Source organism: Dermacentor variabilis, chromosome 6 (assembly GCF_050947875.1).
Source record: "Dermacentor variabilis isolate Ectoservices chromosome 6, ASM5094787v1, whole genome shotgun sequence".
NCBI lineage: Eukaryota > Metazoa > Arthropoda > Arachnida > Ixodida > Ixodidae > Dermacentor > Dermacentor variabilis.
This window is the reverse complement of record NC_134573.1, coordinates 154520195-154548097: the sequence shown is the minus strand read 5'-3', so window position 1 is coordinate 154548097 and position 27903 is coordinate 154520195. Positions and strand designations below refer to the sequence as shown.

Below are 27903 nucleotides of genomic sequence, written 5' to 3'. Positions count from 1 at the left end.
TTACTTGTTGCAGCCTGATTAAGTATTCCATGGTTGACTCTTTGCAGTACTCTTTTTTCCACCCCGTCGGATCGCGTAAACTTTGAGTTTACGCTGCTTGACTATTTATTCCTTTTATTTTTTCTTTATTTTTTTAGATCTACGAGGACCATGATTCTCAAAAAGCACCAACCTGCGTGCACGCGATTGACTTTTCCAAGAAGGGAAAAAAATAAGTAAGAAAGAAGTTCGCCCTCTCATGCTCAGGCAAAACAAATAGAGAAATAATTTCGTATTTTGTAGCGTTTGCATTCTAAGCTTGAAGGCACAACCTTCGGTCTACCGCTTATTCTGAACAGGTGAATAACTGAGTGTTGTTTTCCTTTTGGTTTTTCTCTTTTTTTTTCCTTCCTGTGCTCGCGCATGTTTGTCCTTATTCGCGTGTGACGGAGGTCGCGAAGCATGACGGAAACAGTCCAGGGATTTCCATGGTTCGCAGTGTCGCGGTGTTGTGAGACACGTCCGTGTGAGTCAGATTACAGCCCGAAAGCTATGCAAAAATAAGGACATATTGTTCTTTAATTTTCTTATAACTGGCGTAATTCTACTTCTGTTACGAACCTAATGATTCCTTTGATTTATTGCCAGTAACTTATAACCTGATTTCCGAGCACCTACGAAAGGGCCAAATTATTTTATGAATTTTAAATGTTTTTATCACGGGCCGAGTACGGAGGCGTCATATTTTCTCATAACAAATTTATATAGTTATAAATAATCGTATGTGCTAATAATATACTTATTTTCAGTGCAACCATTGTGTCCTAACGGGTCAATTTTATCTGAAATATGTATCCAGGGAGCATTCACCTCGTCAAGCTATAGCTCTTTAGCGAACGCCCCTCTCTTTCAGGTAAAAGAAAAATAAAGGAAACTGAATTGAATTAAGTTGAACCTGCGTAGTCGTGGATGCGTGTTCTTCTATTCTTAAGCCATGTGATCTCCCATAGAGTTGCGCTCATCTTTCTAAATAAGCATAGTGAGCACCACACTCGTCTTCGCATGCACTGAAAATGCCTGTCCTCTACTTACTGTCATTCACGGAAAGCCTTGTCAACACTGCAGTCAGACCTCTGCATAAAGAGAATGGCTGAGTCTTATATTGATTAATTCGAATAGTGAGCATCGATCACTTAAATTTTTATTGCGCTCCCTTTTCTTTGTTGTAGACTAGTTTTTTCTACCCGTATAATTTCCGTATGTGGTCGACATACAGAAGTCGTCCGCGAAGCTATTTCAGTTGCTTCATTGTGGTCCGTAAGCTGCTCACAGGTTCGCAGAACGTTTATCAACATTAGATCACAAACAGTGTAATGCCATGAGTCCGCAAGCTTTTTAGAGCGAATATTTGACGTCACAGGGCGACATGTATTGGCTGTGTCCAGACAAGCTGAATAAACTTTTGAAGGGAACACATGTGAGTAGCATGCGACCATTTTTAGCGGGCATTATATAGTGATCTCTCTCACTGTTGCCTCCATCATCTCCTCTCCTCAACGTTGTTGGCTTATCGCGCTTCTGGCGAATGGTGCGCTCTCTCTCTCTCTCTCTCTCTCTCTCTCTCTCTCCATTCACTTATCTGGTTTTATAGCGTCCGGCAAGGCTCCAGGCCGCCGCTCGTTCAGCGGCCGTCACCTTTTTCTTCGTTTTTTTTATATCCCCATCTTTCCATCATCATTCTTCGTTACAACTTGCCGCGCTCCCTCGCCGAGCCGCGTGAGTCGACCAACACGGTTTGCCGAAGTGTCCTTTTAATAGTAACAGATCGCCGCCCGCAGTTCGACACCACACTGCGCGCTAACAAGGGAAGGCGCTTTGAAAGTGAATGAGAGGGTGCGAGGTAGGGAGAGGGAGAGCTGAGGTGGCAAAGCGAGACCAGAAGGAAGCGGCCACCGCGAAGGCAGGCTTCGTATAAGAACGGAAACAAGTACGCCCGTGAGCGCGCAACATTACGGGCGCTTTTAATCTGCAGACAAGGAGCTGCGAGGTCCAAGCTGTCCCTTCGAAACCGAAGACAAAAGAGCGCGCTCGAAACTGGGTCTTCCAAATTGCTTTCGGAGGTTCGCTGTAGCGAAGCGAAGAAACCATATCGTTCTGTGAGAAACACTGATTTATTTTGCAGGGGATCTCTCCGTTCCACTTCTACTTGCTTGAAAGAGGATGTACGTACCTGTTCCTATGCGGGACATAAATCGCGACTGCTTCGAGAAGAGCTTTCTGCCGTTACAGTAGATGGGAGGCGCTAGCACCCAAGATGTGTGAATGGTGAAATCCATTCGTCACTCATAGTACCTCGCCGCGGTGTATACCGTTAACGTGATTGTTCTAGTTCTAATATAACGTCTGTGATTGAATTAAAAGCCTCAATTGTCCATGTAGAAGGCTGCGGAACACACATAATCCGGTGTCCGTAATGTCATCTTGCAGAGTGCTCTGCGGACAGGTATGGATCCGTCTCCACACAAGAATCCTGTTGAGATTTTGCTCCCAATAATATCATATTTGCCTCAAGTACAAAAGCATAACGAATGCAAAGTGCTTGACGAGTCAACGATGCTAAAGAGTGTGCACACGGAAAATTGTCCACATGCGAACGAGGTAACGCGTGAAGAGCTAACTGATCAAGCTAGAATGACCTGGCGGCAAACTAAACAAGGATGTGACACTAAGCGGGAATCGACGTAGAGAGCGTCAACAAATGAGCTGCGGTGATGTTATGAACTGCAGTGCTATCATGTTTGCAAGTCCACATGTTTAAGAATCTTTCGGGGCCCAACTTACTGGGATCACTAACTGGCACGCGGTAAGAGTGTCAGTGTAAAGGGTGCTTAATATTTACGTCAGTCGCAAAAGGAGAGTAACCTCAGTTGTAAGCTTAGCACACACACTCGATATAGACGAACAATTTCCAGACTGTAAGTCTGAATTACTGCAAAGCTTATAACAAAAAAAAAATTTTTTTTTTTAGCGCATTGAGCCAACAGGAGCATACACATACACGGAGAGAGCGGCGAAAGACGTGCGCGGTGGCCGGAGTAAAATAGTACATCACAAAGGACATCCCCGAATGAAATAATCACGCTACCATAGTTTCTTCTTGTCCTACTCATCCTCTTACGCCTTCGAGGTGCTTTCTTGCTTTCCTTTATCCTTTTTTTTCCTTCTTCTTATTTTCAATAGTGAGCTCTATAGGGATCGCGACAGAAATGGACGGCTGGTTGGGGTTAGGGACAAAGAGTTTCGAAGAGGGGAGGAGACCCGTGATACTAAGGAGGGTCTCGAGGAAAAGGGCGAACTGTAATCGAAACAAAGCAGCCATTAAGTTTCGATTGGAGCGAATGAAGAGTAAGAGGACCGGGTTTTCGCAGCTCGCGTGGCGTGCTCGCGCGGGTACAGGGCGTGTGCGTGTGTATGTGAGGTAGGGGGGGGGGAGGAGTTGCCTAGACAGCCCTTCCCCTGCAGTACACTTCGTTTCGTTCTCCACTAGCCTGTTCGGCGGCTCGCGCGTCTATAGCTTCTTCACGTGTGGCTTTCACTCCGGTTCCTTTGTTCGGGAGCGCATCGCGCCGCCGGTGCGAGAAGAAGTAGCTGTAGCTAGAGCAGGCGGCGCGGCGTGTTTTTCACTTGTTATACGACGCCTGCGCTGGCCGGGCGCGCGTTCCTATAGAGCTTCTCGTTGTTTCCTCGAGATTCGGCGGCTCCCAGCCCGCACGACTCTCGGAGACACTGGAGGGATGAGAGAGAAAAAGAGAGACCAGAGAAAGATGGAGTGTGCTGGGAGTCCTACCAGTGCTCTTTGCCTCCCGAATCCCAACGAGCCGGTGTTAGAGAATCAGAGGTTTGTCTCCGTTTTCCCGTTATGCCTCTTTTTTTCGTACAGCTAGGGCAGTGCAGTAGTTGGGGGTGTTACCTCACTTTCAGGGAACGGAACATCCACGAAGACTCTTTCTTTTCTCCTGTCTTCTTCCTCTGGCGATTTCGCCTCCGCTTTCCGACGAAGAGGCAACGCGGCAGGATTGAGAGCGTTTCAGGTAATTTGATTTTAAGATGCAGTGATCTATGTACTGCTGCAGCTTCGTTCCCAACTGCGCGTGCAGTCAGAGCAAAGAAAGGATGTTCAGAGCGGGGGATGTCTCTCTGACTTTGGCCAAGATGGACTGAGCTTGCGCCACGAAGTTTTTACGCGAAGTTTAGGCTTCAGTTTCGGTGGGGGCAAATTTCTTGTCGATGCGCGATGGTGGCGAGAATGTGCCGTCTATATACTCGGAGCTGCTCGCCCTTTTGGTTCGAAAGAGCGATTTTGTTCCGTTCGGCACTTTACGATATGAGCTCGGTGCCGACTGGTTTGTTTTAATCTTTGAATGCACATTCATTCACAATGCAGTGCGCAATGAGCTGGACCGTTTGCAAAGAAAACAGGTTGGTTTGTTCTTTGCGCAGGCAACTCTTCGTAAACTTGATCACTGATCAGTAATGCCCGCGAAGAACCCATCCATTAAACGAGGATCTTTTTGTTTGCAAGGAACAGCAACAAAATGCGCCACGATTCCGACTGAAATATTATTCAAGCTGACGCGAGCGCTATATTAGTGCGATCGAATGGACTCTATTTACGCAGAGGGAATGTTACGATATGCAACAAATGAAAAGGAGGAAGCATTGATATAATTGCTCGTAGGAAATCGACGGAATGACTGTGGATAATGGCCTACTGCTTTTATTACACATAACGCTATCCCGATAGTGAGGCGAAACAAAATTTAGAACCAACACGAATACAGGAAAGACGAAACACGAAGTGTAGTGTTCGAGAAAATAAATTTATCGACGTGTCGCTACCGTTCACTACATCGTTACGTCGGCTGTGCGTTGCGTTGTTTGTGGTTTACATAGTCGGAACGTTGCTTTGTTACCTTTGCAATAGTGCTTGGTAGACTGTACCGCTGGTTTTAATGTGGCCTTTTCGGCCTGTAGTCACTTGCTTCATTTCTTTTTTCCTTTCCCGGTACAATTTTTTTTACGGTCTTCATTATGCAGAGTGGTCAGACTCGAAGTACTTATAATTAACCAAGAAACGTACGACCCGCTATGGAGGAGCGGCAATGAGTCGTGCGGATAATTCGAAATTACAGTAACGATTAAAGCTGTACTATCACAGTTTTCAGTTTTTTTTTTTCAAGGGCTATCAGATAATATGTATCTATTTTCTGGCACCACTGATTCATGTTTTCCTACCCAGTAGTGACAGATATACAATAACAATTAGTCCTCGAAGCAGCACACATGCACAATAAATATATTTTCTTGGATTTCTGGACACCTTACAGCGGGAAAACTGCACAAAACAAACTCAAGAATAACGCGGCTCTTAGTGCAATGTTGAAGAAGGGGCAAAATGATAAATAAACGCAGTATTGGTCTATGTGTATGCATCTCCAAAACAACGAGAAACGGCGAAAGAGTACAGGAGGCTTGGGCGCACGAAGAGTTTTGTGCGTGGATGCTTGCTAAGGTACCAGCAGACCTCGAAGCTTTGCCGCAACGACCGTAAACCTCAGGAGGCTTACGGTCGTTGCGGCAAAGCTTGCAGTACAATGACCCAGGCATTGTACAATGACCAGGGCATTGTGCGATGTCGACGTGGTGGGCCATTGTATAGAGACGTTCGATTCTGTGGGCTACCGGTCGTTTGTTAGGCAGTTCGCTCATTGAGAATGGCTCAAGAGGAAGGGCTCTGGGCTCGCTGTGGAAGAGAACAGTGATAAGCCAGCAGAAAGAGAGTTAATGAACGCTTAGGCAAACACGGCGGCGAGTACGGCATAGATTTAACCTTTCTTCTAGGACCTGGAGAGAGTCTGACAATCACTATGCAGATAGATTGCTGAGTGGTGGTGATCAAAGGCCAAGAGTACCGTTACACAATGCTTAGAGGAGGGCGTTGGTTCAATGTACGCACAAACTCGTTCAATGTTGCTCAAGCATCAAAGCGCACCATACATTTTCTTTCTTTCTTTCTTTCTTTCTTTCTTTCTTTCTTTCTTTCTTTCTTTCTTTCTATCTTTCTTTCTTTCTTTCTTTCTTAATTTCTTTTTAAAAACGACCGTCTCTGTCCTGGCGGAGCATCGCGAACATTGTTCCTTCCTATCTTTGTATTTTCTGTTTTCTTCAGGTGTAGTATGAAGCCTTCTAACATAGCTGGGCGAGCGTCGAAAAACTATAAAGCGACTGTCGTCGACGAGTGGCGAGAGAGTGGAAATCTAGTACACAAACAGAATATTTCCCTAAACGATACATTTGCGCCAGTAATTACACCGCATCGTAGAAGCACAGGCAGTCAGAAAGCAGCAGAGAACATTTTAGGCCTCTATACAGCCTCGATACATCTGACAGTTAGCACTCGTCGCATCATCGACTCTCCCGCACCATTTCTTGGCGCTTTGTGGCCATTGCTGGCCCTCGCGCAAAAAAAAAGAAAGAAAAAAACCCTATACATCATTATCAGTCGGAAAGCAGATGAGCGCAACGTATATAGTGATCTGACGAAAGGCGCGGTTGCTGTTTGAGCCCTATGTTGTCATTAGAGCGGCCGCTCGTCTGAAGAAGAGCTTGCGAAGAACTTGAATGCAAATCTTAACCAATGAAATCTTCAATTTCCCTCGAAGGATTGGTATAAGGTGACTGCGTACGTCCAAGTTGAGCGTGGGATTCCGCGTCCCTTATATATATAGACAGCGCGAATATTGGCTCCGGCAAGCGCTGGTCGTGTGTCCAAAGCCCGGAGTGGCTGTCATCGATGAGTGACGCCCATAAACGTCGGCACTTCTCGTCTGGGATACTTCGGACGACGACAGAGCGCTGCACGAGGGCGACGTGTTCTTGACAAATGGACCTGCCAGATGGGCAGGCGGGCCCCTTTCGGTGTGACCGCGCCGGTCCAAGCGACCACTCAGCCGGCGGCAGCACACCGTCAGATGGGTGGCCGGCCACCTTTTCGCCCCCAGTTGGCCTTTTGTTTCTTTTTCGTGTGCGCCCGCGGGGACACGGCATACCGGCTTTCTGATGTGACCTACTCGGGAATTCTTTTATTTTCTTTGTTATTGCAAAAAAAGTTCTTCGCAGCATAAGTTTTGTCGCTGAAGGAAGAGGTGGTGAGTGAGTGAGTGAGTGAGTGAGTGAGTGAGTGAGTGAGTGAGTGAGTGAGTGAGTGAGTGAGTGAGTGAGTGAGTGAGTGAGTGAGTGAGTGAGTGAGTGAGTGAGTGAGTGAGTGAGTGAGTGAGTGAGTGAGTGAGTGAGTGAGTGAGTGAGTGAGGGTATTAATCTATATCACATGTATTTGTACAACCCCACGAAGGACTAAACACTGTTTCATATGCAAATGTAGGGGTAGCCAGTAGGCCGTGACAGTCAGCGACATCATGAACTTTCGTACAGGCGGCTGCAAATGGCCTATCAAGTGTAGCACTAAACGTATTCAAATTTGTGAACAACACAGGGAGAAATTTTTGCGATATGTGCCCCAGAGAAAGACCTTGTTAATTTCTCATCTTCGTTAATTGAGCAGACTGTTTACTCAAGCAACATTGAGTCATAGAGTTATCAAGCAGAAGAGAAAAAGTTAGGTGGAACTCTAGGAGAAAAAATACAACACACAAGTTAAAACAGATTACAAAACAAACAAAGCGAAGAGAACAAACTGAAGTCCCCCCACGCGTGCCTGCTTTGTTCGCCTTGTCTCTGCTAACCTTACACTCACGTTAAACCAAGTCCTCTCCATGCATCTAGAGTTTCCGGCGCGCCAATAAATAAGAAACAGGCAGGAAAGAACGACAGCAGAGTAAGAAACGGCTACTCGTAAGCGTCTGAGAACAAGAGAAAGGAAAGTCGTGATTCCTGCAATCTTATTTACAATCACGCGTGCTCCCCGACTCATACACGCGAGGCAAGTCCCGCCAGGCTACTTTCCATTCAACTCTCATTTTTCCATTGCCATAACCGTCGGGTTTGCTGCAGCTCGATGCCTCTCGGCGTTTGTTTTTATCTAAGCAGCCGCAGCTCCCTCGGCGAGATCTCGAACCCCGAAGTGGCGTCAGTCTCGTCCGTTCGAAGCGGCATTAATAACACTGTCCGGGTGGAGCTGCGCATAGCGTTGTGCGCGTTGGGTGCCGCGCGGCAAAGTCGTACAAAATGAAATGGAACGGAAAAACACAACACCCGTGCTTCCATTGCTGGGCAGGGAAGCTCCCTCGATCTCTCAGGAGGAAAAGGAGCGCGACGGGCAAGCCCACCGGCCGTGTCAGATTGGAGGCACAATCCGAGTCGACACGGGGAAAAAAAAACATGCGCACCCCTTATCCCTCCTCCCCCTACCCCCGCCCCTACCACATCGCGCTGGATGCCAATGCATGGCCCGACCACACGTCGAAAGATCTGCGTTGTTGCCACTAGCGTTTTGTGCTGACATAGCTCCTCGGTTCTACCGGTTTTATGTCTTACTTATTTTACAGGTGTCCTTGCAAACCGTAGAAATATAACCCGGAGCCCAAATGTCACAACTACCCGCAAAGACCACTTGGCGCATCTCATCCATTCGAAGTGGAACCGAGGTATCCCTGAGACGCGGTTCGATTGAAACGAAGGTCTCGCAAAGCGGCTTTCTTTCCAATCCTCCTTATGACGCAGTCGCACACCTGCATGCCAAATTCTCTGCTAACAAAAAAGTTTTCCACCTCCTCAACAGCTATTCCCACTACTCAACGCGAAAGGAGAATAATGCCTTTTCTCTGTGAGCTTCAGGAATTTCACAAACAGGTAGCGCAGCTGGCGACGCCGACTAAGCGGCTACTCAAAATAAAAAAAAAATCATTCAATTTTTTCTTTGCTTGGTTGTGCCAGTCAAATTGTGTGTTCTGTCTTTTTATCACTTGTGGGCGCCCATACACGCTCATGATTCCTTCATGATGCTTTCACACGCTCAAAATGCACAAAATTAAGAACTGGACATGAAACAGATCTACTTCTAGGTTGTGTTAGTAAATGTCGAGGTGTAATTCACATGAATCTACCCATGCACATGGGGGGAGGCTTGCGTTGACAGAAAAGAGCTTATAGCTTAGCCTCATTGTTCACAATTACCTCCTGCCGGTGAAGGAACGTGAAGCAGTTGTATCTCATGCACAGTACAAGCTTTTTCAAAGCTATAGCATTGCAATTTTCTTTTTTTATTTCTCGGGCACATTAAGCTAACATGTAAAAGCGCTAAGTAAAGCGTTACACAAGACCCACCTGTACAAATGTGTTATACATGAGACGTACCTGCTATTCGCATTTATTCTTTGTCAAAGAACCACCGCCTCTACTCTATTTCACCATCTCTTTCATGTTTGACACTGTCCCTTTACGCGTGCACATCCGGTAACGCGCTGTTCCCGCTACCGTGCAGGATTTATACCCATCGGCGACACGACCGCTTTCGTCTGTCGTTTCCCACCGCTCTCAGTCGCATGCATTAACATCCCTGCCTTCTCACTTTATTTCCTCCTCCTCGTTCGCCATGCACGTGTAGATTCCCAGCCCAGTCTACGAACGATCAAGTCGCGTTTCGCGGGCGACAAAATGCGCTCCAAAACCTGCAGCCCTATACCTCGGTATACATCGCTCCGTCCCAAGCGTGTGTAACATCTCAACGCATCTATCCATGTACACGTCCCATACAGCGCTGCATGCTCTGCAGCGCGAAGGGCTATACAGAGTCCTCCGACTCCCTCTCGGCCGACCGCCGCGCTATGCGCAACTCGCCGATGATGTAAAACACGGCTTTTCACTTTGGAGGGCGAAGAAAGGCGTGCAGAGGCGGTAGCATAGTAGGTGTGTGCGTTACACCGACCCAGAGAAGGACGCGCCATGCATTTTTGTGCGTGAATGCCTGTTTGTATATCGTAGGATGTATGGCTGCATTTGATATCTCTACCTCCTTCTCCCACTCGCCGTTTTTCCTCTGCGTTTCGAGCGCCCGCTGCGTCGCGCACGCAACGACGCTCCTGATACCAATGGGCGCGACATTTCGTGCGCGCCCCTCCCCTCCGTGTGCACTCTCTCCTCGCGTCCCCCCCCCCCCCCCCCCCCCCCCCGACAGCTGTAGTCGGGCCAGCCTCAACCTCTCCAGGAGACTCCACGGCCTACATGCCCTGGCCACTGCACTCCGCCTACCACTCCCACCCACCGTGAACGATTTCCTCCCCTCCTTCTACGAACTTCTTTTGTTCTCTCTCTCTGTCTCTCGGTCGTCCTCCCCCTTTGCAGCTTTGAATCCAGAGCGTCTCCTCCTCTCAGAAAGGAAGTTTCGAAGCCGGCCGTTTTCGCTAGCGCAGATTTATGCGTCCCGTCTGCGCATGTACAAGCACAGCTGTTCGGCGACCGTCGTAGGTGACCGAGGAGAAGCCCGCTGCAACCTGGAGCGGCGTGACGTTGCCGTCTGTCGCAACTGAGACGCGGTACACAGTGTGCTGCTGCGGCAACCGTATTACTCCGCGACCACGACTTGTTTGTTCCTTTCTTCGTGACCCAATTTCGCTTCCCTAGATAATAGCGCAGTATGTCACGCGTGATTTTGGCGAAGACTGCCTCTCGCTCATCGGTGCATGGTTCATTGACGATCGTGTGAGCAGCGGTTCTAGGACAAGAAAGGTGGCCATTTCTCTCTCTCTCTCTCTCTCTCTCTCTCTCTCTCTCTCTCTCTCTCTCTATTCTTCTTTTTTTATTTTTTAGATATGTCCTTGCTGTGCTTCGTGTTTCGGGCATGCATCCTCCATGAAACTACGGGCTGCAAAATCTCTTGAACAGCCCACGCCTAATTCTCCCCGTGACAGGGGAGAAAAAAGAAATAACGGCGATCGTTCATTGCAAATCAACTTACATTTACAACTACCTTGAAATCAGGCCTAAGGTCCTATTCTATGAGAATGGGACTGTAATATGAAATGTTTATACAGAAGGTTCCTTATAACTTGCCGCTTTGATGGCTTCATGCACCTTGCTGTCGCAAACGGTTAGAGAAGAAAGAATGTCACTGACTTTACGAAGAAAAAATATTTTTCGACTCTTTATGCGTCTAAGTGGATTGTTTTATGTAGCGAGCCGACAAATTAAGCAGTTTTGAAACTTCCAGGCGTATAAAGCGTTTGGACAGTGATTTGTTGCTCAGTATGTCGTTATTACTTACTCTTGGTCGTAAAAAAGAGAATATCGAACGGCGTTGTACAAATTATAGCTTTGTCAGTGAGAAACCGAAGTCTGACGTATACAGGCCAGTGCTTGCCAGACAAGACGCAGCTCGGCGCACGCGGGGCATTTCGTTCCATTAAGTATTTCTCTCAGGAAGTCACACTTACAATAAAACGAACCATATGCGCCTAAATGTTTAAAAGCACCCATGTAGCAATTGGGTGAAATAAAATATCCTTTAAGTAAGCAAGACCACCTCCAGTGTGGCGAAAATGCCGTGCGGCATTCTCGCGGTGGAGGAGCCGCAGGGATGCACCTTAGCAGCTATCCGTGCTTCATATTACATGCCTGGCCGGCAAGGCTAAGTACACCCCATTCATTTTCCTTATAAACTTTCTGTCGACTGGCGTTGCCTTGGAGATTCTAAGAGCTCGGCCGAAACCTAACGTACATCAACCGTGTGCCGTTCAGCCCTAGCGAGTTCGGTAATGGCTGTTCTCTGTGCCTCCTTCACATTGTTTTTCTTTTTCCTCAAAAAAAAAAAATGAATCACTTCGTTCAGCGTCAGTGCACCCGTAATTTGACGCCAATTCGTCTTAATCTTCAGCCCTGCGTGGTTAAAAACGCGAGCGCGAACGGCTTGAGCGGGTGAGGATCTTCACGCCGATTATGTTTTTCGTGAAGTTACTTGGCCCGGAGTACAGCGCGTGCGCGTCTGTGCGCGCTTGTGTGCATGTGTGTATGCATGTGTGTGCGTGCTTGCGTACATGTGTGTACATCTGTGTGCGTGCTAGTTGAGAAGGGGATGGGCACGGGATGGAGGGAGGTGTTGCCTATACTGACAGTGATACCGACCGTGATGGGCTCCTGCGCCGGGTATCCTCCGTGGGATTTCCAGCGCCCACTGCTCGGCCGTTTTCCTTCGAAGGTGATCCCATTCGCGTAGCGGGTCCAGAAACGGAGGTCGTTGACCGAACGCACTTGCGAACGCCCTCAACTGTTGCTGTTGGCCTGCGAGGAAACAAATATCCGGATTAAGATTGGGCACATGAAAACACTTTTGTCGCTGCAGCACACGTCGCACCTGTTAGGCGCGCTTGTGCCAGTGTGTTACGAAAAACAAACATTTGCTTTTGTTGCTCCTGTGAGGCACTTGAACACCTTATACTGAAGTGTCCCGCATTCGTCACACGACCTGGACTGCTAATTAAGGAATATGGACTAATTGGAATCAAGTGTAGAACCCTTGAAGATTGCCTGCTTCTGAGAGGGAGTGCTGCTCAACGCGACCAGGCCATAGAGCCTTGCTAACTTTCATGCAGAAAACTGATTTGGCCTCCCGTTTATAGACATTCTTTCCGTGTTCCTACTTTATTTTGTCCGTGTCTCTGTCATTTGTTTATTTCCTATTTTCTTTCCTATTTCATCGTTTTCTATTTTCTTCTCTTCTTTTCATTCCCTCCTCCCGAAAGAATAGGCAGGCGTTGTACCCCTCTCGGTGGCAGCTGCCAGCTTGCTCCCTCCCTGTTTCCTTTGTGTGGTTCTGTTTCCATAACTAATAATAATAATAATAATAATAATAATAATAATACATTGCTTTTGTTGAATGCATAGCACTTCATATTTAAAGCTCAGCACAGGAATTTATTGGGATGTTCATTTTAGCTTTCCAGACTTAAGACATGTCTTCAAGCAGTCTACACACGGTCCTGCATTTTTTATTGAAAGTGTGGCGTGCAATTACCGAAGCCTGCCAAATATAACATACTTCAGTTGCTTCGGACCGAAAGTCATGGGCATTTATATTCGTCTCACGACTTCCATAAATATCAGCTGAGTTATTCATCCTTACAAAGGGTTACTGAACTACTATGGACCAGAAGAAATATCCATTATTTTTGCGCGCACAGATGTTATCGCTAAATGCGAAGAACGTAAACATTATTTCCAAATCAAAGGATTCGAGTCTGGCGTCTCTTTAGTGGGCCTGGGCACCCGCCGCGGACTCGGTTCCGAGACTCTAACGAGCAATGTGCGTTTCTCCGCTATGGTTGCGAAGCTAGTTATTCACGTTTGTCCAGTATTATGGCAACTGTGGCCTACGTGTTATTTATGCGTTATCTCGCGTAATTATGAGGTTTTTCGTCGCGCTCTTGTCTTACGCCACCAGCTAGACCACCCAGCAAGTTTGTCCAGGACCAGTTTGCCGTCAGTACGCCTACAAATCACCCAGCTATGTCTAAAGACACGAAAAGATGGGAAAAAGATATTCGTGATGATAAGGTAAAAGCCGAGAGAGCTACTGTATGAAGGGAGCATGCGGGATCTAAGAAGATAAAAACTAACACCGATTGCAGTCGTTCGTGTTTAAAAGAAATGTACCGTTAGAAACGCAACATATTTCTGGTGACTGGAAAACGTCTAATGCGTTGTTTCGCCAAACGCAAATACACTTTGTGGCAGGCGGGTCCACTCGAAACAAATGTCTGCGGCTCTCCTCTGCGCGTTTTCGTGCATTTCGTGACGTAATCGCGTGATCTCGGCCGGTGCACCTTGACGGCTCTTGGCTTGCGTAGAACTTCACTGCATGATTCCATTTCGTTTGACCCTCGTTTAGATTGGTGCAGGCGGACGTGCGCCTCCGTACGCACCGGAAATAACAACAACGCCAAGTCCAATTGCCGCACTTTCGCATCTCGAGATAAGACAAAGGAGCAACTGCTCGAGACGCCCGAGCCCACGGCAGCCTGAAAGGTCGAACATTACCATAAGCTCGGGTGGCGGGCGAAGGCCCGTGGAAGCCCGGGAAGGAAGCAAATAGTATGAACGAAGTAAATGTCTGTAACGAGGAAACGGTTTACGCAGAGCAAATAGCACTGTGGCATATACGTACAAGGGGTATACCGCACGCACAAAATAAACATGCACCGGAGGAGGGCCAACGTACGCGTGTGCGTTCAGGCCCGGCGCAGAGCCGTTAACCTGACGAGTTCGCGAAGGAGGGTCATCTATCGACGAAACATCTAGCTGGGGGCTACTTATCAGAGGAAAGATCGCCAGCTTCGATATCGGTCCGGCATAGGCTCTGTATACACATGCACACACCACACACGTTCGTGCACCCATGGCTGAGCTCAGATTAGCCACAGCGAGCACGCCTGGGGGAAGGAAGGGTGGGGGGGGGGGTGAGAGGAGAGGTTGCGGGGAGCCATCGGTTGCGCATTCTACGAACGCTCGTGTGCTACGCACATCCGCACATACATTGCCGATGCGTACACGATGGCTTGCGCGTTCGCGTGTGCGTGGTGGCTACACTGCGGGCGCGTAATTTGCCGGTTCCTTTTGTTCCTGGCCAGAAGGGGCCGGCCACAGTAAACCGCACGACGCTTCTTCTTCTTTCGCCATGTGGGTGGCAGGAAAAGAAGCACGGCAGAGTGGGGAGAGGGTGTAGCCCAGGGTGCCGGGAACCGAGGGCGACCCCGAGGCCTTCGAGCACGCTTGCGCGCGCTGTGGAGAATCGCCAGTCGGTGCTGAGCTGGCGCCTTCGTGTGTGTGTTTCGATGCGTGCGTGCTGTTGGAGAGAGTCTAGTGCGTGAGCGCCGCGCGTGCGAGAGCGATCCGGGTGGCCCGGGCTACTTAGCGCCAATCGCTCATCCATATCGCAGCCGCCGCTGCATCCGCGCTCTGGAGGCTTTTGCAAATCTTGATGAGGGTGCGCGGCGTTTCGCGGCGTTTCGCGTGAATTGGGATTTGGTGGTGTTTTTTGCGATTCAGAGCGAGAACAGCAGGACGGGCGACGAAGCTGAGCGAGGATGCCGTGTTTCCTTGATTTTGTTGTTTTTAACGCGTTCTTCGTAGTAGACAAGTGGAATTGGTTCTGCGTCGCGATTTCCACGTCTAGACGTCCTGCGGGTTGAAATTACGCAGATTTGTGGAACGGAAACCATACGTGGGGCAAATTTTTGGCACGACCTCGCGCAGGGATGTGGCGTCCACTTCACGTCGTGTGGTGTCCACCTTTCATTTGTAATGGCTCAAATGCGCAACATTTCAGTATCGACGTTTCTAGATAGATACACATTAGACATACTTCAAGTGTGGAGCTCTCGGGCTTGTAACACTATACTCCGTTTCATACATCAGGTGCAACGCTGTGGAAGCTAGAGATATTTTTTTGCAGTGGCTGCGTTCGCACTCAGAAATAGCTCGGTGTTCCTTGACCCGATTTTCATGAAAATTGTCTTTATATAAACTGTCTTAAATAAAGGAAAAAAAGAATTTTCTCTTAGAAACAAACAAATAAACCATTTAGTCATACGGCTGATAACACGTTGTTTTAAATAAATTTGCGTTTTGTTGTTTCTTTTCGTTAGCCGTCGCGGCAGCCTCACGTGCATGCTCGCGCTAGAAAATGCCTCCTGGCACACAGCAAAGCATAGACGGGAACGCGCGGAGTGATAAATTTTGGTGAACGGACTTCCACAGCGTTGCACCTGATGTATGAAACGGGGTATAGTTGCTCGCAGGGTCGACGGCGTAAGGCGTGGACCCTTCCCCCAGTGCAGGTAACAAACCAGAATATTATCCAGTTAACTTCCCTGCATTTCCCATTCCGTTTATTCTCTTTCTCTTCAACTGTGGATTGCAACGCCGTCGTCACTCAACGTAAAAGGAACGCGTCGCCCGCTGCCATGCCGGAAAGGCGTCAGAAATATGCTATGCTGCAGTCGTGCGACACAAATTTCGTAGTTGTGCTCTGCTCCGCATCTCATTATTCTCTCAATGCTAACGCGCACGTATGCCACCCGATAACACACTGCTTCTTCTTTTTCTTCTTCTCGCTTTGGAGCGCGTACCGACATCGTTTCAATTGCACATTTCAAGCCGCCATTGACAGATACGTCAGAGACAAAACACAAATATTCGCGTGGAACGGACGAGCTGGTTCATTTTCGCTCGCCTAAAATGTACCCCTTTAGAACAAACGAGAATTATTCAGACACCCTTCATGCGACAGCACTACGTTTTTCTCGATTGTAAAGTTAACTTTCTTGCACTGCCAGGAAAATCACGCTGTAGCCAATTTTTCCTTATCAGGTCTTACGGGCGCAGTTCTTACGCGTTTTGTGGCGGAAAATGTACTCGGTGGGCTCCCGTGATGACGCCACGTGGTAGGTTAATCTCACGTTTCGTTTTCCTTTGAACAACGATCAGTGTCGCCATAACGCGGCGGAATGTCTGCACTGTGGAGAAGCGCACTTGCGAGTTAGGAAAAAATGATTTGGTGCGTGCCAAATGCGTCCGATTCCTCTACTAAGGGACACACATTTCTCTCCACTGCACTCACAGACTCGGCCTGTATATATATATATATATAGCGAGCCCACCAGTGGCTGCCCGCGGAAGACAGACGGGCTCGCTGACGAACACAACTTCGTTCCGGCGTGAAACCGATATACCAGCCGCCTTCGGGCGCACTCGGAAACTCAAACAACGAAACGCGTACGTGAAAGGGAAGCGCGGAAGTAAAGGGAAACCAGCAAAAACGCTATAACGAAATAGCGCGCAGCATAGACAGGCAGGGTCGGGGGGCGGCGCACGAAATACGAGTGTGGCTCGCAGATTAATGCCCGACCGGTGGCAACGCAGATCGCCGCGCTCGATAACTCGGCGGTGGCCGCTGCGGGAATTACGCGTGCATGCAGCCAGTCTCCGAAAGGGGAGTGAAGGAATAGAGGGGAGTGCGAGGTGGGATAGAGAGAGAGAGGGAAGAGTGCCGAAAGGGGATGCTCGGGTAAAGGGACGCAACAAGGAAAGGCCTACCGAACACAAGGCCTGCAGTGCGCCCGCGTTTGCGGCCTGAGCGCTCCCTGTTCGGCGGTGCCGAGGAGGGGAGCCCCCCTTTTTTCCCCTTTCCGTTTCCCTACCTAGGACTAGGTAAACAGGGCCGCTCATTAGGCTGTCGTGGCGCTAACTTGATTACCGGATGAATGAAGCCGCCTTCGCGCGCGCTCCTGCGGCCTGCGGACGACCGGGTCGACGCCGCGCTGCCGAGCAGCAGGGCGACGTGTCGCATCGCTCGGCACACCGCGTTGTCGTGTATATACCATGCTCCGGGGTTCCTCTCCTGTGCTTTGCGTGTTGCTGTGCGAAGCTTTAGCTATGCGAACGCGGCCGGCTGCCCACCGTGCATTCGCAGCCAACGGGAGCGTCGTTCTCTACCAGCCTCGAAAGTGGTTTTGGTTAGCGGCAACTTAACCCAACCTAGCCTCACGAAACAACCAACACGTTACATAGCGAGAGACGTTGCGGAAGATCGCTTCCATGCCTCTGTTTCAGCAGCTTACAATGAGGACACGCGCTTGTGCGTGAAGTAAGTAGTTGTGGCAATGGTCGCCGTCGGGCCACTTCTGTCTTGTTTGTGTATGTTTGTGTATTCAGCGAACGAAAGAAAATTGCTCAGGGAGTGGACACTGCAGCGCCATTAACATGACGTAGATGTTGTGGATAGGGTTGCGAAGCTTGATAGGCAAATGTTGGTGCAATTGGAATGTTTATAACATTCTAGCATTTGTGCTTCTGTGTACGGACATTATGTGTTACCGTTATGTGCCACAACAAAAGGATAAGAAATTAGAATTTCTGTTTTGCGCCACAGAAAACAATTATTTCAAGGCTGCTTGACACCACCGCTTGAATCTGCTGACGATGCCTTCAAGAGTATATAGTACTCCATACGTTATGGATTGTGTGCGCGCGCGCGCGCGTTTGTGTGTGTGTGTGTGTGTGGGTGGGTGGGTGTTCTTCTATTGTATAATGTTGATTAAGCGGCAAAAATAGGCACACATCTGCCTTCTTAATTTCGCTGTCGAATCGCCGAGCCGAAGACATTACTGCAGCGTCACGCATTGCACTGTATTTGCACGTTTCTCGGCAGTTTTTCGTGCTGCAAATTCAAAAGTTTCGCCGGAATGAGTATTGGCGCGCTTTCGGAGTACAATGTAACGATTGCTTATTGATTATCATTTAGCTGCGTTTCTTGAAATCAACCAACCTATATAGGACCGCTTGTGCCTGACTGAACGTTGAAGCGCTTGTGCATGCGCATGCATGCGTGGTGGGAACATTTACTATTCCAGAGCAAGGCAACCGACTGGGATCAACCTATTAACCTTGCCTTTCCCTTACCACTTCTCCCTGCACCGAGCAGACGTTGTTGGTCGTGACGTCGCGAGACTTATTACGAGAGTATTAAGGTGGTGTGTTAAGATGAGCTACGATGCAAGAATGAGTTATTTCCGATTCCAGATATTTCCAATGTATAAGTCTATTTATCGCCTAACTTACTATTTCTCATCCGAATGTGTCGCCAAAGAGACAGTGAGAACTCAACAGAGGACGCAATTACATCGAGAGCTGTACGGTTGCCACGACATCGGACAGTACATAGAGCATGCCGATCTGCATCAATATACTTCACGAGAAATTAGCTACGGCGCTACAGCGTTTCATTCTTCCGAGTGAAAGCATGCGTTGATTCTCTCGCGTCAAACTGCCCCGAGCGGCGCCTTCGGCCACGTCTGGCCTCAAGAAAGAAAAAAAAAAAAGAAGTTTCCTTTTCTTCGATCACGCCCGTCTTTCTTCTCGCCTTTTCTACAGCCACTCGCCGCCGGCGTGCGCTTCGTGGTCAGCGCGCACCCGTGTGTGATTGCTGTGCGCGGCTTCGTGCCTTCGCATTGATCGACCCCAAAAGCCAGGAAGAAACGGCCAGGGGAGGGAGGGGGCGAGTGTGCTTGCAAGAAAGAGTCCGACAGAGAGAGAAGGGGGGGGGGGGGGGGTTCGAACGTCGTATCCGAAATTATCGCGTCCCGGCGGCGGCGACGGCTTCTGCGACCGAGCAAGTCGTATCCATAACGCAGCGGCGACGGCGGCGGCGGCGGCGGCATTGGCGGTGTCGTAGGCGGCAAAGGTGCAGCAGCAGTGGGGGTGACTATGAGAGAGAGAGAGAGCACGCGAAGAGACAGGCAAGGCAGCGGCTGCTGCATCGGTGCCCTATTGATCGGTCCCCGAAGCGAGTCAGGCCCTTGTGTGTGCCGTCGCCGCCGTGTTGATTCGAGGCTCCGCCCCGCCACCCCCTGCCCTCCGGTCGGCTTTCGCTCTCCGACGCGGCTGTAGCAGCAGCAGCAGCAGCAGCGGCTGTGCAGCCGCGGGCGACGCGTCCCTTGGTTTCCTCGCCGCCGCCGTCGCCAGAGGCGTGTGGCGCCTTTTTCGCAGCGCCATGCATAAAACATCAGCTCGCTGCCGCCCCGGCCCACTGCTCCGTACCCCTTCGGCTCTCGCCCCCGCCACCGCGCGTGTCGCGCGACTGCGGTGGCGTGGCAGGGGCGCTGCCCCGGATATGTCAGCGCGTGCATGTGTCCGAGCGGTGTTTATACGCGCGCTATGTATACGATGCATGTTTGGGCCCTCCTGCCACACCTCCCTGGTTGCTTTAACTTCCGTGCCCCGTATACTGCTGGAACCCCCCCTTCCTCCAATCCCATCCTCTTTTTCTGCTCTCGATTTGGCTCCTCCGAGCTGTATACGTCGCGTCTGTTGGGCCATGGCGACGTGAGAGATCAAGTCGTCGCGACGCAGCAGCCCGCCGCGCAGTACGTGGGCTACGCTGAGTTCCCGGTGTGCCATTTTCGTGACGAAGGGCAGTGACAGAAAGAATGAAACTGTAGGAAACACGGTAGTAAAACGGGGCAGGCGGTGGAAACGGCGCAAAAGACCAGAAACGTTTTTAATTGTGGCTACGAGGGATAATACTGGGGCTACAGAACTTCGGGCGGTATGAGGACTTCTGAATTTCTCTACTCAATGCGCCGCATTTCACTCCTGCGCAATTACCTTTGTTTTTTGGAAAAGCGTGCCAAGAAGCCAATCTTCTCATTGCGTGTGACAGCGGCGCCTTGAAATGATTAGCAGTAATCATTAGGAGGTGGCCGGCGATCGGCATGGTGCTACTTCGGCGCCGAGCCATCTTAAAGCGTTATCTTAAGCTGTCAGTCAAATGTTCGCTGCGTTCTCTACGCCGAAGTTTCTCCCCTGCGAGACGAAGAGGCCGAGGACATGATCGAAGATTTCATACGCAGCGTCCCACCGATCACAGAGAAACAAATGGAGGCGAGTCCTAGTAATGACTTGAAAGAAAGCATTATGTTCGCTGCGAGAAATAATGCAACAACCATTGCGCTAAGTGAAACGACCTGTTTGCAACAACGATGTCACTGCTTAATTAGTCAACACCGCGATGCACCAGTGCATTGCGGGTGAACATTCCTTTGCGCTTGAAGAGGCGTGTTGTAGACTATTGTCGCTCATATGACAATGACTATAAATGTGAAGGAATGTAATGGACTAATAATGTACCGTGCCCGAGGTACTTCACCAAACAGTACGTCTAACCTAATGACTGGATCATAGAAAACTGTAAATCACGCATGTACAGCGCATGCAACAATCCTTGTGCGTGCGTGAGCCTCCAAGATTCGCCAAACAACAAATTTCATAAAGCCAGTAATCTTTATGGTGCTAGTATTACTTGAATAATTGTGAAATTCACATAACAAATATTGCACTGTAGTGCTTGTTTCAGCAAATGTTTCGTTTATCTTGTGTATATTTCTTTATATTGTCATATTCGCTTTTGCCCCACCAGCTCGTCTGGGTGATAGTGATGCTAACGTCTAAAAAACAGATGGGTTAAACATGAAATGGGCCATATAATAAGTGACATGCACTACATAAGTTGTTTAAAAAGTATAACTCACGCCTCGGTGTGCGTTGCTTAAGTTACTGCTCCAGCTCGCCTTCAACGTGCGCATGGCGTTACCACACCATTCTGCATTAAGATGAACATGCGAATAGATACTTTTATTATAAGTAAAACGAATATTATAGAAACAACCTCAAGATATGTCGGATAAGTGAGCAGAATTATCTCACTGCTAAAGCTATGATAAGGCACAAATGACGTGTAGATCTGCTCGCGTCAACGTGCACTCAAATCGAGCTATAATTTTCTGCAACCTTTGCGTGTACTTCTGCAAAGGCATACAAAAAACAGTACTTCCATGAAATTACTAATTTCCACATTTTCACCTCCAACGTCCATGGCGCCTCAATGTATAAAAATCGGGGGTGCTTTTCTGTGGTCATAGCGCAGCGGTTTTCAATAGGTACGACGTTGCGTGTCCGCCGTCGTGTTAAACAAGTATTTAAATAATGAAAAATGAACATCTTTCGAAGCGCCATGCTCTCGCAGCCTCGTTAAGGTCATAGTTCCTCCTTCTTTAACTTACTCAAAAAGCCAGCGCTTGATAGTTTAGAAACTTTAAAGAAACCGCCATCACACTTCACTGCGTTTTCGCGTGCAAGCGCAAGTCCGTCTATGCAGAAATGCGCTCGTTCTCCTTTCAACATCTTGCCTTCTTCGATCATGCTCATTTAAGCGTGAAACATGTGTCAGAACGCGAGCGCTCGCTGGCGCGCGGTCTATGCATACCCTAAGCGTCACCGTCCGCGGGGTCGGCATCGATGCACACTATATAGCGCACACCGGCGCACACCGCACGCTTGTGATCGCTCATACGCCCGCGCGTGTCCGAGCAAGCGACCAGCGTGCCGCTATCGCGTCAGGCACGCCGCCTTCCAGCAGGTGTCCAGCTCGGCAGCGCCACGCCGGACCCGGATCGATGTCGTCGCCGTCGACTCTTGCTACTCCCGCCACCGCCCCCTCATCCCGATCCTCCGGAGCATGAACACAACATCTCTCCCGGGAGCACCGGCCATCGCCTGTCGCCTCCCCCCCCCCCTCCCCCTGCTACTCTCACCCTGCCCTCCCGCCAACGTCGGGCAAGATATTTGCAAACCATGTGCCCGCTCCCCCGCTGGACCTCGGTGGGCCTGTAGCGGCGGCTGTTTTCACGCTGACACGAGCGCCTGTTCCACCGCTGTCGCTGTTTGCGTGCGAGACGTTGTACTTGCGTGTCTGTAACTTCGTGCCGCCTGGACTAGCGGCAAGCTGGCATACCGCTTGGGCAGCAGTGCGCCCCGTGGAGGGCGCGCTTTCGGTGGCATGCTCTCGACTGAGCTCGAGCCGCCTCTTCGTTGTCGTGGTCAGTGCAAGCCACATGCATCAAGGTGGGGGAGGGGAAGAAGTGTTAGCGGTCAGCGCCGGAACCAATAGGCATGGCTAGTTGCGATTCGTCTGAAAAGGGCGACTCAATGAAGGACAACCAGACAGAGGGCCAAGCGTTACACGCCTTTCATTCACATTAGTGTCGTGCCATCTATCGTCTTTCCCCCCTCTCCCTCTCTCTCTCCATTCCGCGCTCTTGCTTTTGTCTCTGTAAATGCGAGAAACCGGGAAATCAGATAATGTTCGCGAGTTAGAAAAAGCAGGAGGGTTACACGAAACTTGGTTCTCCTGTGTTCGAATAGACGCAATTTGCAGGGTGGCAGAGGAATGTAAAAGGTGAGCTAACTTTTTATGCCGTCGGACAGTCGAAGCAATAATACAAGGAGCAAAATTTGGCAGTTAATGGAAAACTAATCGTTTGTCGATTGTTCGAGTCGCATAATGATTCCCCGACAGAATCATGAGAATCCTTCGCATAATGCCAGATCGGCAAGAAGCAGCTTCTTTCCATTTTTGTACTTTTTTTTTTCATTTTTGTCTGTGTGTGGGTAAATCGTACGTAATGCTCCTGCGAAATCTTAGCTGAAGGTATTTTAGCCCTTCACAACCACTTCTGAAATATAAGTAAGGATACAAGAACCCTTTATGCAAACACCTTCCGATTCCATTAATTACCTCGCATTCTTCAATCTGCCTTGCACCCCTTCAGCCTGAATTTCTCTCTAACGATTTATATAGTTCTAAGCACAATTAATTTTTTTAAAGCAAGCAACCGTGAAAGTTGCGCACATGATTTCTTTTATCGGACAAATGAGCTTTCTGAACGGAAATCGTAACAGTGGGTCTATACTCCTAGCATGAGGAGTTTTTACTTTCAACCAGCAAAACAGAAAAGCCAACAGAAAAGAAAATCCTTTCTCGTAATTACGACTTCGCAGATGTAAAGTCCATCCCGGCTTGGAGCGTTACGGCACATTTATGCTTAAGAAAGCCAATCGCTTCCCTATGCTTTTCGACCTGCTAAAGGCCCAAGCGAAATTTAAAGACTCCAAAAGAACATCGAAGTGATCGATCGAGAACAGAGCACTTGCTAACATGTGTTCTTATCTCTACGTATTTTCTGTCACTACATTGCCTTTATTTTTTTTATTTTTGATGTCTCTCTCTTTCTCTCCCTCTTTCTTGCAGACAGAGAGCTAAATCTGAAGTACATCTGAAGAACTATCACTAGCTCTGTCTCAAAGTATTAGGCCGGGTTCTTTCACAAGCAACGCGAACGCTACCTGGACCGCTTTGATCATTTGTGACCAAATGACTTCATTTGCAGAACGACCTTCCATGCAGATAATTAATTTAAAAATGAAGCCTAATACTTTGGCAAGCCAAATCGTTCTATTCATTAGTGACACATTAAAAGAAAGCTTGAAGCTTGGAGTAGAATACTGTACTGCACCTTTCGAGAACGCTAATGCATCAGGCGCACAGGGCGGCGTCTGATGACACACACAGCGGCCGGCGTATACATGTCGGCGTCCCTCAAGCGACACGCGACAATGGCGCCGCGGGAGTGTGCTCGTGACAGTCTGGGAAAAGAGAGAGTAGGGCAGCCTGGCTGGAAATAAAGGGGGGGAGGATCGGGGCGAGGGCTTGACGGAGAAATGTTCCGGGGGGGGGGGGGAGTAAAGGGGGAGGATTATCTGGCATGGATAGACCGCCTGGAATTCTGCGGCAGCAACATCAGGCTTGAACGATGCGTGTGCAGGCAGCGGGCCCCGAGGTGCTCAGGTCGCGGCCACGAAGGGAGAGGGAGGGGGACGCAATTACGGCTCTCCGGGAAGCCGCCGCCTATGGTGTCGTTGGCCACCCGCGGTTCAAATCCTCACTCGCGTCATTCTTCCATCTCTACCCCTCTTCACAAAGAACGGACGCAAGCGTCTGTGACGCACCGAGAGAGAGAGAGGCGTGTACGTTGCTGCTATCCCCGCCATGCAGCATCTTCCGCATCCCGGTGCTCCCTCTGTCCTATCTTCTCAGCTCACGTTGAGCTCTATACCATATCATGTATATAGGTTTCCCGCACGGCTGACCGCCCTCCCTGCCTGAGTGTGATGTCTTCGCAAAATCTGTCGTTTCCTATTCGGTAACACTGTAACGCTCCCTAGCGGCCCAGCGACCGCTCGCTCGACCGTGCGGCTTTTGCGACAATGCGGCAGAGACAGTTTAGTCGTTCCATGGTAACAAAGTATACGAGGCCACTCTAACCACTTCCGCATCTAAGTGCCGTTTGGGGAGAGCTAAAGAAAGTTGGCTCATTTGAACGCGTTAAGCTCTTCTTTCTTTTCAAATTACGGCTGTCGATATCTGCTGTATAGACGTACGCTGCGCAGGTTAGTGTTCGCGTACTTTTGTTCAGCTTTGATCGCGAAATTGCAACGGCTAACATTACGTTCGAAATGAGGCCACGCTATTTTTAGGAAGGCTTGCGAACTGCTGTTGTGAGTGTTGCTACATACTTCGGATGAATAAATCACGTGGTTATCCTCCCATGGGGTACCCCATGTGTCTCCCCACTCCTCGTTCAATAAACGAGTCTGAACAAGATACAAAAAAATTATCAGCGAGTGCAGCTAATAGCTTGATGCCGCGCAACCTTTACTACAATAGCTAATATATCAACACAATAAAGAGTGCCTGTATAAAGGATGGCACACTACGCAGTACGAAATGCAGCTTCGCTTCTTCTTGCACGCAAACTACGTCAGTGCTATGCGTGTTTTTTTTTTTAACTTAAACATTAGCGCTATGATGTGTCATGTGCAGTGTGCGCTGGAACTTTTTTTTTTTCGTTTTCCTTTTCTTATTCTTTTACATTTACGTTTATCGTACGAGTAAAAATCGCGCATCTGCGGTACATCTGGCATGCGTCCCGTCTTCTTACCGCGACAAGCGGTAGGGGCGAGAAAACGAAGTGAAACAAAACGAACGACACGCCTTGTCGTCTATACGCACTCGCCACGTGGCAGCCCCCTTACGCGTCCGCAGTTACGCTCATTTCTGGCGCGCGCGCACGCATCACGGTCGAGCCCTTGAACCTCCGAACATGGAGGACCCAGCGTCGCGGACCCCGCGTCGTGCAACCCCCGCGCCTCCCTTTCCCATCCGGCCTCGTTTTCCCCAGAGCCTTTTGTCGGAGAACCAGCGGGAGGAAAGCCCGCGGCGGTGGCAGAAACGTGACTCACCGCGCCCAAACCCGATAACCTCCGTCCACGCGATCTGCCTCTCACAGCGGAGCTGGGATGCAGCTAGCGGGCAGCACCGACAGAGGCCGACAAAGAATGGAAAGGATTAGAACGAAAAAGAAAAGGCTCGGAAAGAAAAAGAAGAAGAAAAAAATTCGACTGAATTTAGTAAAGGATCCACCGCGCTGGAGGATCACATGATCGGAATTTACCACATGACGTGAAACGTAACGCCTGGGTCCATACGGGGAAACATGACCCATGGATACAAAAACACGAGATCGAAAAAGAGAACGAAAACAAGGAAGCTGGCAGGACGAGTGCTCGTTTGTAACTAGTTCATTTATAACAAGTGCTCATTTGTAACCGGAAGGCGTACAACATTGCCAACAAGTCAGGTGCCGCACATGCAATAGTTAATAATTGTCTTCACACGTGAAAGTCTCAAAATTTTAATTCTAGTTTTTTACGTGCCAAAACCACCATCCAATTATGAGGCCTGACGTTGTGAGGGATTCTAGAGTAATTCTGATCACCCTGGTTTCTTTAACTCCCATCTAACTCTAAGCGCACGAGCGTTTTTGCATTCCGCCTTCCTTGAAATATCAAGTATACGTCACCCTTACCGAGAGCAGGGCTGGGTAAGTGTTGCGTTTCGCCTGCGACACGTGGTTTGGCCGGCGCGACTGCGGCGGGGCGGCAGACATTTTGGCCCGATCGTCGTCGCCGCAACGCTCATCGGCAGGTGTTTCCAGGCGCGACTGCGGCGATGCGACCGCATAGGGATCATCCTCGCATTCCAGTCATTGTGCCAGAACCAGGCGATGCGAAAGCAGGGATCATCCTCTCATTACAGTCATTGTGCCCGACCGGCAGCGCTACAATAGGGTGCTACGAGATCGTGCTCGACATGGTGCTACGGCAGCGCTACAATAGGGTGCTACGAGATCGTGCTCAACATGGTGCTACGGCATCGCTACGACAGTGTGCGTCACCATTAGCCCATTGTACATTCACGTGCTCGTCTTTTGAGGGGTTCCTTCTTGCCCTCAACTGCGAGAGTATAAAAACAGCTGCCCCCGGACGCCAAAAGGAGGGCTCCGATTTCTTCTGTTGAGTGAAGTGCTCTCCCGTCTCTCTACTTCGGTCAAACTGACCGCCAACTCTTTGCGATGTTAAAATAAACAAGTTGTTTTGTTGTTACCAGTCGACTCATGCTTTGCCGGGACCTTCGGATGCTTCCAGTTGTATCCCAGGCCGCCAGGCCAACGCTACCCTTGGGGCTTGCGACCCAGGTACAACCACGGGCGTCAGCGCCGAGTTCCCAACAGATCGTACCAGCGGTGCGATCCAAACATCTGGTTGGCAGCGGTGAGATCGCCTCCGACTTCAAACAACTGTCTGCCAGCGGTGAGATCGCGACAACGGAGGCCAGCAGCGAAGAGATGCAGTTGACTGTATGCTGAGCAGCTCATCGACGATCCGGGAGCAGTGCAACGAGCCCTGTGTGATGACTGGTTGCCTGCAGCGGAACGACTGCGCTGAACTCTTGACTGCGAGGTTTGGTGAGTGCGGGACTTTCTTCTTCTGAGCTTTGCCAGGCTTTTTGTTAGTGTCAGAAACAGAGCTGGTAGTTGTGGTTGTCGTTGCTGCCGGGTTAGTTTGCGGCAAGACAATAGTAAGCAGTAGAGAAAGCAGCATTCAGAGCAGCCATGGATTTGAAGTCGTTGCGCAAACCGAAATTGTTGGAGCTTGCAAGAGAGTTGGGTCTGGATGTCTCGGACAAACTCAGAAAACCTGAACTGCTAAAGGCTATTCTTGAGTTAGAGGCTGAGGATGACGAGCTGTCGGAATGCCTTGAGACTATTGAGGAGAGGGAGACTGCAAAAAGACAGGAGAGCGAACTTAAAGAACAAAAAGAGCGAGAGCAACAAGATAAAAAAGAAGAGCGCGACCGTCAACACGCGTTGGAAATGAAGCGTCTCGAGATTGAGATGGAACGCGCTCGTAATGGAAGTCAGGCACACGGTGCAGGAGAACGAGTATTGTTCAAAATGACTGACCTGATGCGGCCGTTTAAGCTTGGAGAGGACATTGGTTTGTTCCTGGTTAACTTCGAGCGAACGTGCGAGAAGCAGGGGTTCTCTCGGGAAACGTGGCCACAGCGCTTGCTCACTTTGTTACCCGGCGAGGCGGCCGACGTAGTCGCTCGCTTGGATA

General features: G+C 49.5%; 1 protein-coding gene across 1 annotated transcript in view; it reads right to left on the bottom strand.

Moving 5' to 3' along the window:
* The window catches only part of LOC142585528 (uncharacterized), a 134131-nt gene that overhangs the window by 15222 nt on the left and 91006 nt on the right, over positions 1-27903 (bottom strand). The window contains exon 3 of the mRNA XM_075696337.1: positions 12115-12270. Within this exon, the coding sequence (XP_075552452.1) occupies positions 12115-12270 (156 nt within the window). The remainder of the gene's footprint in view (positions 1-12114; positions 12271-27903) is intronic.